The sequence below is a fragment of the Onychomys torridus genome, chromosome 3 (assembly GCF_903995425.1).
Source record: "Onychomys torridus chromosome 3, mOncTor1.1, whole genome shotgun sequence".
NCBI classification, from domain to species: domain Eukaryota; kingdom Metazoa; phylum Chordata; class Mammalia; order Rodentia; family Cricetidae; genus Onychomys; species Onychomys torridus.
The window spans coordinates 129030763-129043808 of NC_050445.1; the positions used below are offsets into that span (position 1 = coordinate 129030763).

At 39.0% G+C, this 13046-nt stretch overlaps 1 gene segment (V, D, J or C); it reads left to right on the plus strand.

Annotated features, from left to right (window-relative positions):
- The first annotated feature begins 5527 nt into the window (after positions 1-5527).
- LOC118580181 lies at positions 5528-6294 on the plus strand. The segment is given in 2 exon segments: positions 5528-5576; positions 5900-6294. Coding segments are annotated over 2 exon segments (444 nt in total).
- Positions 6295-13046: the final 6752 nt, after the last annotated feature.

A 13046-nucleotide genomic window follows, 5' to 3' on the forward strand; every position in this document is an offset into this window, starting at 1 on the left:
TCTTTGACTCTATTAGGGACCTGAGAAGGGTATAATATTACTTTAGTAAGCAGAAAGTGAAGAACAAAACACTTCCAAAACTACAGAGTTGACAGAAACAACTGGCTGCCTGGACAACCACCCAGATTCCTTCTGTAATATTGGGGCATTCATCTTCAGCCTACACCTATAGGTCTAGAATATCTGACAGACTTTTCTGTGAAGCAGGAATTTTTAAGGACTGTCCCACCTTGTCTTGGCAGTTTGGCAGTCACTTTCTTTCATGTCCTGCTTGTCCAATTTGGACAGCCTACTGTTATCAGTCAAGGAAAGGGCAGTTTCTTGCATAGTGGCTAACCTTTGCCACAAAGAAAACAAACTCTATATGAAGTTTCATTAATGCTCATCACATTCTCTGAAGTAGATTGGTACTGCCAGCAGTAGACATGTCTCATTGTCATAAAAATCCTCATATTATTAAAACATATTAAATGCCATATTCTGTAGATCTCTGATTTGTTTGAAGACCACCTGTCAATCTCAAATATGTCTCTGTTTTACCTTGAAAATGTATCTAACATGATTACAAGTTTGATTGCAATAGGTGACTAACTGCCAACCTGCATTTCTATAGTCTCATAAATAGTTTATTATACTAACTCGCAAGGAATAGAGATTTAAATTACATTGTTAGATTAGCTGCATATGTACAAAAATTAAACAACAGTAGAAATGTATGGCAGTATGTTACAACAAAAATAACCTTAAGTTTGTATCAATACACAGAAATCCATACCAATGTAAAATGTTTAAGACAAGTAGTTGTTTTTTTTTTTAGTTTAAAAGTAGATTCAATAATCTCCCCTTTTCCTATCAATTTTATATCCCCTTTTTATCTTTTCAGAATGAGATCCCTGAATCTAATCTCCTTTGTTCAGCTTTTTTCCTGACCATTACCAATAACAAATATATACTGAATGATCAAAACCACTCACCCCTCTCTTGGGAATGTGGGCATTGTGTTCTAGATTGCTTCTTATTGTCTCGGGGCAGTGGTATCTCTGGGGGACCCTGAAATAATTGAGATAATAGTTAAGTCCTGGGAGAGCTAGCTGTATCATTTATTTCTAGTCTCTGTGTAATGTGAAAGTGTAGGGCTTATCTGAAGTCCTGGCTGGAGTAGTGCATGAGGATGGCCCAACTCAGCTATCCACATTGAAATAGTTAGCCTGAGCAGTTTGTAGTCTGTAGTCCAATGATGATCTTTGGGTGGGTATTTGTCAGCTTAGCGGTATAACCACAATCCAGGTGGAATCATTTTTGTGAGGCCCCATCATCCTTTCAGAGACTTAAGGGTTGCTGTTCAAAATGGCAATGGTTCAGTGCAGAAAACTTAGACATTTGAAATGCTATATGCAGGAGATTTCAGTGAGGTTAAAGAATCACAATTTATTAAGTACATCCAGGGTATACAAACTTAATTCCAAATTAGCTAATAGAGACTCACTCTCAAAATCATGTACAAGAAGGTAGATAAAAACCTTTTCTAGAATTAGTTAGTTCTCTATATGAACACTAATATGACAGAAAGTTTAAAATATATAGATATAGATTCATCTTATAAATTTTGAGATAATATTCATACCTTAAGAAAAAATGTAAAGAGTCAAAATAAAACTAAAGAATTCTGAGATTAGTAGTAATAGAATAGTCCCTTAATTTTGGTTTTTCTCCTGTCCCATATAAAGTTGATCTTCTGACATTGGACAGAGATTTTAGATTTTTCTTTAAAAAGTATACCTGGGATTGGAGAGTATACCAGGCAGGAGAGAGCCAATTGACCATAGTTACTCTGACAAGTTGTATTACATTGCTATTTAATAAAAATATCATGATATTGGTAAAAAATCAGACATATTGATAAGTGAAATCATATTGAAGACTGTAGCATGAATCTTAAAAGGTCTTATTAATAAAAACAAACCCAGAGCCAGGTATTGGGTAAATGCTGAAAGATCAGAGAAACAGAACAAGCCACATTCAACCTCACTTTGCCAATTCCTTGTAGCTGAAGTTCTTCTGGGTCCTGGCCTGCTGGCAGTCAGGACTAATATTTCTCACCCACTGGTCCCACAGCCGCTCAGACCCAAGCAAACACACAGAGGCTTATATTAATTAAAACTACTCAGCCATAAACTCAGGCCTACCACTGACTAGCTCCTACACTTAAACTCAGCCCATTTCTGTTAATCTATATGTCCCCACATGTTCAGGGCTTTACCTGTGTGCCATTACATGCTTCTCCCTGGATCGGGGCTGGCATCTCCTGACTCAGCCTTTTTCTTCCCAGAATTCTCTTTGTCTGTTTAGCCTACCTATATTTCCTGTCTGGCTACTGGCCAATCAGCATTTTATTAAACCAGTGTACAAAAGCATTATCCCACAGCACTCTCTACTTTTTTGAAATGTAAAAACTTGTGCCATAAACTTGCCTATGAGAACTGCCTTCATTATGTCCGGTAAGTTTGAGTATATTGTGTATTCATTTCTGTTGTATTGTAGGAAGTCTTCAGTTTCTTCACTAATTTCTGCCTTGATCCATTTTTCATTCCATAGTGGGTAGTTCAGTTTTCATGAATTTGCAACATGTATACTGTTTTTCTTCTTGATATCCAGTTCCTATCCAAAGTAGTCATATAGGATATAGGGATTTACATTAATTTTGTGGAATCTGTTGAGACTTGTTTTGTGTCCAAATATGTGGTAAATTTTTGAGATTGTTCCATAAGGTGCTGAGAAGAAAGTACACTCTTTTGTGCTTGGGTGAAATGGTCAGCAAATATCTGTTAAGTCTATGTGGTTTATTATGTCATTTGGCTCTGATTAAATTTTGTCTTTATGACATGCCTACTGGCAAAAGTGGTGTACTTAAGTCTCTGACTCTTAGTTTATGAGGGTCAACTTATGATTTAAGCTTTAGTAGTGCTTCTATTATGAACTTTGGTATCCTTTTGTTTGGTGAATAGATATTAAGAGTTGCAATATCTCTTGATTTTTTTTTTTCATTATTGAGTATGGAGCATCCTTCCATCTTCTCCTTAGCTTTGCTTTGAAGTCTATTTCATCAGATTTTAAAATGGCAACACCAGTTTGCTTCTTAGGTCTATTTTCTTGGAATATCTTTTTTATCTTTTTATTCTGAGATGTTAACAGTCCTTGACGTTCACATGTTTTTCTTTCTTTCTTTCTTTCTTTCTTTCTTTCTTTCTTTCTTTCTTTCTTCCTTCCTTCCTTCCTTCCTCTCTCTCTCTCTCTCTCTCTCTCTCTCTCTCTCTCTCTCTCTCTTTCTCTCTCTCTCTCTTTTCTCTTTTTCTTTCTTTCTTTTATTTTTTGAGACAGGGTTTCTCTGTATAGTTTTGGTACCTGTTCTGGATCTCACTGTAGCCCAGGGTGACCTTGAACTCACAGAGATCCTCCTGGCTCTGCCTCCCAAGTCTGGGATTAAAGGCCAGTGCCACCACTGTCCAGCATCACATATGTTTCATTGATACAGCAGAAGGATGGATCCTATTTTCACTTTCAATCTATTAGTCTATGTCTATAGGATTTATATTGAGATATACAAAGGAACATTTTTTGTTGTTGTTGATTACTACTACTTAGTTGCTGTGGTGCTACATGTGTGGTGTGTGTGTGTCTGTGTGTCTCTGTGTGTGTGTCTCCCTTTAATTTGCTGATTTGACATTATTTAATCCATGCGTTTTCTTCTTGGGTGTGATTAAACTCTTTAAGTTTGAGTTTTTCTTCTAGCATCTTCTCTAGGGCTAGATTTACAGATAGATATTGCTTAAATTTGACTTTATCATGTTTTATTCTCTCCATCTATAGTGATTAAAAGTTATGTTGTCTATAGTAGTCTGGACTAAGTCTGTATAATATTTGCTAGGCCTTTCTAGCATTTAAAATCTACATTGAAATGTATTTTTTTTTTCATTTTCACTTTTTGAGACAAGGTTTCTCTGTGTAGCCATGGCTGCTCTGGAACTACCTCTGTAGACCAGGCCAGGCTCAAACTCACAGACATCTGCTCACCTCCACCTCCTAAGTGCTGGGAATAAGGTGTGCACTATCATCGCCTGGCTTGTCAACCTTATTCAAATAGGTCTGTTTTTATACATTCCTTTTTTCCCTGGAAACTTTTAATATTTGTCTTAGTTAGTGTTTCTATTGCTGTGAAGAGACACCATGACTATGGCAACACTTATAAAGGAAAACATTTCACTAGGTTTAGCTTACAGATCAGAGGTTTATGGCTCTATCATGGCAGGAGGCATGGCAGCATGCAAGCAAATACTTGACATGTTTTCACATCTGTGTTTAATACTTTCATATCAATATTTCCTTATTTCTTATTAGCAAGAAGCAGGGTGCATGTTTATGTGTTTAAATGATTGTATTAGCACATTTATTCAATATTCTTTCATCAGTCATTGTGAATAATTCTCCAGGCCTTGGCTTTTCATAAGTGCCCCCTCTTCACCCATCCCTTTCCCAAGCACACTAGGATTTGCACTGATAATTATCCATATAGTTTTTTCCTTTAGGTACATACTTGGTCTTTTTCCCATCTCTCCACCAGACGGCAATAATATACTGTATAGACAAGTTCATCAACTTTGGTGCTGACAACCTGGTAACACTTTGAATTAAAGAGGTTTCTTGATTCACTTTGCATCCACAAATGTCTCCAGGCCTTTGACAACTTCTGTGAGATTGGTCCAAGCACATTTCATTGACACATCATCTGAAGCTGGTGACCTTGAAAAGCTTGTCCCAGAATCCCACTCATGTTTATAACAACCCTCGATCAGAGGCTCCTGGTCCTCCTAAAAGCAGCTGGAGACAGAATTTTGGATTCATGACAGTTGCTATAAAATCAATAAGTGTTTTAGTCTGTTTCCTAAAGGATGGTTTATCACTGTGTAGTTTCTGTGAAATTATCCCTGAAGATACATGAGTTCCAGATCATACACTGACACAAGGGTTTTCCCAGGGAATTGTGAGCTCAGGGCCATTTGATTAGATTGAGACGGATGAGCAAAACTTTAGTTGAGCAGCACAAGAAGCGGGAGGAGGCAGATGCAAATATGGGGCCTCAAATTTTCTAATGTACATTCCAGTCATCCTCAATTGAGCATTATCATGGAAAAATAAATTCCAGACATTGAAGAACAGAACTTACCTTATCTGGTAGGTCAAACTAACTCTTGTTATGACAAAACATGTGAAGAATACTCTGGACCTGGGTTGTGGGACATTGTAGCAAAAAACAAAACAAAATAAAATCCAAAACACTAAGAGCTTTGGTCTTTACCAACTTAAATACTACAAGTAAGTGAAAGGACTCATGTGTTTAGAGCCAAGAACATCCCAGGTTACACCACACTGTTCACATATTTACTCTTCAGAAACCACAGATGACTCAGACTTGCTTTTAAGACAACTAACATAGACAAGAGAAGTTTGTAGATAGAGACCAGACAACAAGATGGGATTGCTGGTGAAAACTGTCAACTTGCTGCTACTCAGTGTAGTGGGTGAGAAAGAAGGGGATCTCCAACTCAAACACAACATCCTTTCCATCATGGAAGTTTTAGTTTAAAAGGTAATATTTTCCTTCCTTCTTTCCTCCCTTCCTTTCTTTCTTCCTTCCTTCCTTCCTTTCTCCCTCCTTCCTTCCTTCCTCCCTCCTTCCTCCCTCCCTCCCTCCCTCCCTTCCTTCCTTCCTTCCTTCTTTTATCCTCTGCCTCCTCTACTTCTTTGTTGTCAGCTTCTCTTCTTTGCATAGTGTGGAATAAGAAGGTATCCTGGAATCCTGTTTTCTACTAATGTCTATCTATTTTCATCTTTCTCTTCATAGTATTAGATGGTGAAATTAATCTTATGCAGTTTCCAGCATCCATGGCCACATCGCAAGAGGAGAAGGTTACTATCACCTGCAGTGCCAGCTCAAGTGTAAGCTCCAATTACTTCCACTGGTACCGGCAGAAGCCAGGAGCCTCCCCTAAATGCCTGATTTATGGAACATCCAACCTGGCTTCTGGAGTTACAGCTCGTTTCAGTGGCAGTGGGTCTGGGACCTCTTACTCTCTCACAATTAGCAGCATGGAGGCTGAAGATGCTGCCACTTACTACTGTCAGCAGAAGAGCAGTGTCCCATTCTCACAGTTCTACAAAGAAGAACTAAAAACCCTTTGGCCTTCTCAGGACACAGCTGCTTCCTTCTTAGAAGATAACATATGGTCAAGATTTTGATTGATGAATGACAAAGCCTCCAAATATTTTTGCAATGGAAGCAGGGCTAAATTTCACTCAATGGCCTTAAGCCTCTTCTCCTGGCAAAGAAGAGGAAAATGTATAAACAAGATAGTGGGATGAGACAACAAGAAACCCCACCATTTTGGCGTTCTGTGCAGAGAAATATGTGAGAGCTGAGATTTAGATTTCCTGATCTGGATACTGACTCTGGAGAGGATGCCATTGGACTTTTGGGCATATATGCAGGGCTGTAGGAGTCATAGTTTTATAACTGTTTCCAATTTAGGGGGAAACAACAGCTCTTTCCCAGAATAGTCCTTCATCAGAGAATCGCTTGGTCTCGAGGGGAAGCATTAAGCACTGAACTCAGAGTTCTCTATCATCTCTTCATGAAGTGGCAAATACTTTCTGCAATTTATAGAGTTAGTACTGTGCAAATGGGTATGATTAATAAACAAGGCCTAATTTAAGAAAGCTGTCAAACTTTTACATTATGACAAAGGGTCTTCAATCTACTACCTAAAGTGTAGCTTGAGGAAATTGTATATAATCTAGGCTTTAAGTTTTAGAGGCTGTAGGTGCACACATAATACATATACCCACAGACAGAAGCCCCCAACTATGTCCCTACATGTAATGATTCAATTGGATAATTTTTGAAGTTTTTACTTTAAGACATTGCATATTCAATATAATCCTTCTTTCAGATTTTAAATGCTTACCTTTTCTGTACTGTGGATTGTGATGCCAGTGGTTTTGCTTGACCCTGAGCTGTAGGAGCTGTAACTGCAGCAACACCCAGGAAGCCATGTGACCACTGAGGAAACCCCTCATTGTATCTTATTTAGTAAGCTTTAATTCATTGTCTACATTGTCTATTTGTTATAGAACTATGGAAGGGATTATAATGGGTGGCCTGGTCACAATATTGCCAAATATAAATATACTTAAGATATTCCAGAGAATATCTATATTGACTGTATTATTGGCTATAATTATTTTTAATCTATATGTTTTGATCTGATGTAACTTAAATGTGGATTGAATGTTTGCATAGGAAATATTAAACTTTCTACTCCATGAAGTTTTATAATTATGTTTATTCCTTTATCAATATGTTAGAGCTTGTTTTAAAATTAGAGGTTTTTTCCTGATAAATTCCTGTTCTCACCTCACTGTAACTGGCCTCAAAAGTGTAGTGGAAGATGACCTTGAACTTCTGGCATCCCTGTTTTCCACTCCTATGAACTGGGACTACAGGAGTCCACCACCAGTCCCAGTTCAAACAATGCTGGGGCTCTAACCCAGTGGCTTTTTGTTTGTTTGTTTTTTGTTTGCACAATAGACACAATCACTTGTCTCCATCAATTAATCTAAGTATAATTTTCTTACTTCTTAGTAGCAAGAATTGGACTGTGTAAGAATATGCTTTGCACATAACTATGTCTGATAGCCTATACAAAATTCTTCCTAATGCATCTTTTCATCCCAAGGCAGAAACAATGATAGCATTGGTTTAGTAGCTTTTTCTGAGTGAATTATAATTTGCCATCAATAATTGGACATTTTTTTTCTAGGCTGCACTTAAACAGAGATCCAGTTCTGTCCTCATTAACAATCAGTCTCTGCAGCAGAGGGAGACAATAATACATATCTATCTGGTCAACATCACCCAACTTTGGACTGCCAATTGCTGTAATACTTGGGACAAATGAGGTTTCTGGTTTCTTACTCACTTGTCATCCAGTACTTTCTCCTAGTCTCTGTCCACTTCTGTGACAGTGGTCTAGGTACATTTCACACCAACAGTTAGTCAGTCAGTGGAGACTGGAGATCCTGGGAATTCCTTTGGTTCTAGAGTTAGAAAAGCCTGTCCTAGGACTCTAGTCCTGAACAATGATCTTCCTGGTTTGTAAGATCCTGCTTATTTTTCAGTTGGTACCCATTGTGGTCCAGCACAGAGCTGATGAAGCTGCTTGGGTTCTGAATTACATATCCTTACAACCTGAATGGAGGGTGCTGGTCAGTATCCTAAAGAGTTTCTAAAGTCAGCAACAAAAGAGACATAGGAAGAAATCATATTCCTATGCCTGAGAGAAACCATTTGACATTGCCAGGTGGTGATGGCGCAGGGCTTTAATCCCAGCACTCTGAAGGCAGAGCCAGGCAGAACTCTAGGAGTTCACTGGCACCAAACTATACAAAGAAATTCTGTCTCAAAAAAAAAAAAAAACATAATACAGCTGACATCCAATATCTCTATTCTGATTTCTGATTCCAAAGGATCATCATAGACAGTGAAAGACATGTAAGGAATGACTTCAGTGGCTACTGTGAAGTTTCCTTTGACCATCTTTTTCTTTTTCTTTTTAAAGACTTAGATTGATTCTTTGTGGATTTTACATCATGCATCCCAATCCCACTTATCTCCCTGTCCACTCACATCCCCCTTCTGTACATGCAATCTCCCCTCTAAATCCAAACATTATTTAAATGAAAAAACAAAAACAAAACCCAACCAAACAAAAATAAAAACAAGAGAAGGAAGAATCTCACCATAGAAGCTGTAGTGTGGACCATTGAGTCAAGTCAGTTTACATTTTAGTCTGTTCATCTCTACTTGTATGTGTTCATTGCTATGTGTCCTTGTTGTGGTTCGAGCCCTCTGGCTACTGGTACATTATCGATAATGTGTTCTCTCTTGGACGCTTCTTGGTTGTCCTGCTTTGTGGAAATGTCTCAGTTTGGGATCCGTAGGTTTGTCCCCTTCATATGCTTCACCAGTTTAGATGCAGTGGATGGAGTAGTGGACTGACTCAAAGCCCTGGTTCTGGGCCTGGCAGGTAGCTGAGGTGTCAGCTTCTAGCTTTCCCTTGTTATCAGTATTGGGACAAATTCTCCAGCACTGTCTCAGCTAGCTCACCCAGTGCAGTTTGCAGCAAGTGGGGGGGGGGGCAGTTCTGCTGTTCTCAGGTCCTTAGATCCAGCTCAACAGCACTAGGACAACCAGGGCCACACCCTACTGCTTTACCCAGGGGAGCTGCAGGATCCTCTCTCCCCATTGCTTTAGAGGGCATACCAGGCAAGTGGGGTGGGTAGGGTCAGTTCTGCTCTCATGCCCTCAGGGCCAGCTTACCTTTTTCCTGGACAAGAACATGCTGTCCAGATGGGTGCAGATCCTAATTTCTAACTTTAATATTGGGAGTGGTATGAATCTATGCAAATTAACTTTCTCCCTGTGTTTTTTCCTCTTTGGGAGACTGTCCAAAGCATCTTAGAATTTAGACATTAGATCATACCACCCCCATACTTGGAGCCATGATGAAAATGGTTGTGAATGTATGTGAGTGTGAACTTCATATCTCTAAAGTCTCTTGATACTGTTATGGAAAGGACATGAGTGCAAGTACTTTTTCCACACTAATTGAGTAACATTTTTTTCTGGTCTTTCTTGGTGCCCTTCAGTTATCAATACATAGACAACACTACAGGGAACTAGTCCATGATATAAGAATTAGGCATGCCTTATTATTGGCAATATGTTTTTCCTCAGAGTGATCTCATCATTTCACACACATCTACAGATAATACATTGTGGGTGCTATGGAGGTTTAATGAACAGTCCAAGAAATAGTTCATATATGGACCACAGTGTAAGACAGTGGAATGCGCTGGAAAATGACTTCCAGAAGAGTGTTAATTAGATTTATGATGGTCAGAGAATGGCCAAGTTCTCTCAATTTTATTGTATCTTGTGTCTAATAACACCTGTAGAATGCTATGAGAATTCAGCTTCATGAAGGAGGTAAAAGTAGAGGTAGCCAGCTGATAGAGTCCAGACACTATGTTAATCCAACCATAAAACACATGTTCATTGTAAATTCTTCCCAGTCAAGACTAGGAAGATTGGCTTCTCTCTTGATTCACAATCCTAGCTCAATTTAAAAAGGGAAATCTATGCACATATGATGGGGAGAAAACCCATAATCTCATCTGGCCTTAATGGAAGTAGTTCTTGAATAACAGAGCTACTGTTTACCTGAAAAGCTGCTTGGTTTTATGAGATCTTGTCCCTCCTTAAAAGCCATATCTCTCAGTATTATTCTGCTACTCTTCTGGGAATCATAAGGAGCAAGAAGTTGCATAGTGAGCTCTGGAGCTCAGTCTTAATAGATACATGTACAAAATTCTCCTATAACTAAGGCTCAGGAAACATTTTGGAAAAGGTAGTAGACATATTATGAGAGCCATAGGATCAGGGAATCTGCTATGAGAGTGTATCTTCTAGTAACATCAGAAACTCTACTTGTAAAGGCTCATGAACACTACATCAATATGTGAACTGAATAATGAGGACACCAAGAAACATATAAAGCAGAACAGAGGTAATCCCATAAAATCTCAATTCTACACAAAGTACTACAGACAACTAAGTAAAGCTGGGAGGGGCAAAGGTACTCAGGTAAGAGCACACTGATTTTCCAGTGTCAATTGGTCAGCTCTAAAGATATATGTACAAGTAGCACATTATACAAACTCAATGATTTATATTTGCATCTACAAATACATATATTCATGCAATAATGATGAAAAAGAGGCCAGGAATTTGAAGGAGAGTGGGGATGGATATTTGGGAGGGTGTAGAGGAAGAAATATTGTATTTAAAGTACAATCTAACAAATACACAGGGAGAAAAAGAGAAGAAGTTGCATGGCCTCAATAACATCTGCACAAAAAGAAAAAATGCCAGCCTATAGAATATGAAAAGATCTTCACCATCCTCACATCTGACAGGGGCTGATTTCTAAAATATAAATAACTCAAGAAAATAGACAGCAAAATACTGAACAAACCAATTAAAAAATGGGTTATAGATCTAAACAGAATTTGCAACAAAAGAATCTCAAATGGCAGAAAAACATTTAAGGAATGCTCAACATCCTTCGTCATCAGGGAAATGCAAATAAAAATGACTCTGAGATACCATCTTACACCTGTCAGAATGGCTAAGATAAAAAACACTGATGACAGCTTATGCTGGAGAGGATGTGGAACAAGGGGAACACTCCTCCATTGTTGGTGGGAGTGAAAACTTGTACAATCACTTTGGAAATCAGTATGGTGGTTTCTCAGAAAAGGTAATCCATCTACCTCAAGACCCAAATGATACCACTCTTGGGCATACACCAAAGGGATGATCAATCATACCTCAAGGACACTTACTCAACTATGTTCATAGCAGCATTATCTGTAATAGTAAGAATCTGGAAGCAACCTAGATGTCCCTCAACCAAATAATGGATAAAGAAAATGTGTAACATTTACACAATGGAGTATTAATCAGTTGTAAAAAAATGACATCATGATATTTGCAGTCAAATGGATGGAACTAGAAAATAGCATCTTGTGTAAGGTAACCCAGACTCATAAAGACAAAGATGGCATGTATGCACTCATAAGTGGATACTAGAAGTAAAGCAAAGGAAAATCATACTACAAACCACAGCTAGGAACCAAGGAGTACCCTAAGAGGGATATATAGATCATCTTGGGTAGGGGAAATAGAGGAGATACCTATCAGTAAATTGTGGATGAGGGAGGGCTGTAGGGGGTAGAGGATGGGGGATGAGAACATGAGGGAATGGGATGGTTGATCTGGGGGAGGGAAGGAGTGGGAGAACAATGAAAGATATGAAGAGATATCTTGATAGAAGGAGACAATATGGGCTAAGGAAGAAACCTTGTACTAGGGAAATTCTCAGAAAGCCACAAAGACAACCCAAGATTAGACTACTAGCAATAGAATTGAGGGTACCTGAACTGGCCTACTCTGGTAATCAGATAGGTGAATACCCTAACCGATGGAAGCAAATGCAGAGATCTAAAACCAAACTCCAGGCTGAGCTGTGTGAGTCCAATTGAAGAGAGGGAAGAGGGATTTTATGAACAAGAGGGGGGGTCAAGATCATGATGGGGCAGTCTAAAAGACAACTGAACCAAGCTCATTGGTACTCCCAAACAGTAGACTAACAGCTATGGAACCTGCATGCGAAGGGACTAGACCCTCTGCATACAATAAAGAGATGTGTAGCTGGGTCTGTGTAAGGGGCTTTCTGGATCCCATTACCTGTGTTCAGACACTTTGCTCAGCCTTGATGAAGGACTTGGCCCTGCCTCAACTGAATGTACTAAGCTTAGTTGGTCCCTCATAGGAGAAATTACCCTATTGGAGGAGGTATAAGGAATGGGTTGGGTAGGGGGAAGGTGGGAGTGGGTGGAACTGGAGGAGGGATGAGAAGATGATCTGTGGTTAGTATGTAAAATGAATTTTAAACTGTACAATATAAAAATAAATGCAGAAAAAGTGAAGAAGTTGGGTGACCTCAATAACATCTGCACCTACCTATGAAAGAACTTGCAACCATTTGTATACTTTCTAGAATAGTACCATATCTGACAGGCCTTGCCATGGAGGAAAACATAATAAGGGGATTTTACATTGAGCATGAGAGAAATCAAAATAAGGTGCAACTCATAGACAGGTGCTCTTCTTTGCTGTCCAATGAGGAAGACACTCCTACAAATAAACCTTTACTGCCTCTCTGTTCTGAGACTCAGGAGGACTACAGCCCTATAATGTGTCACTTGGTCAGTCCTGTAGACGAACTCAGCCATTACTGATTTGCATGTGCCCATAGCCAGGTCACACCTTGTGCTGGATTCAGCCTCACACAGGTCACAGCACAGAC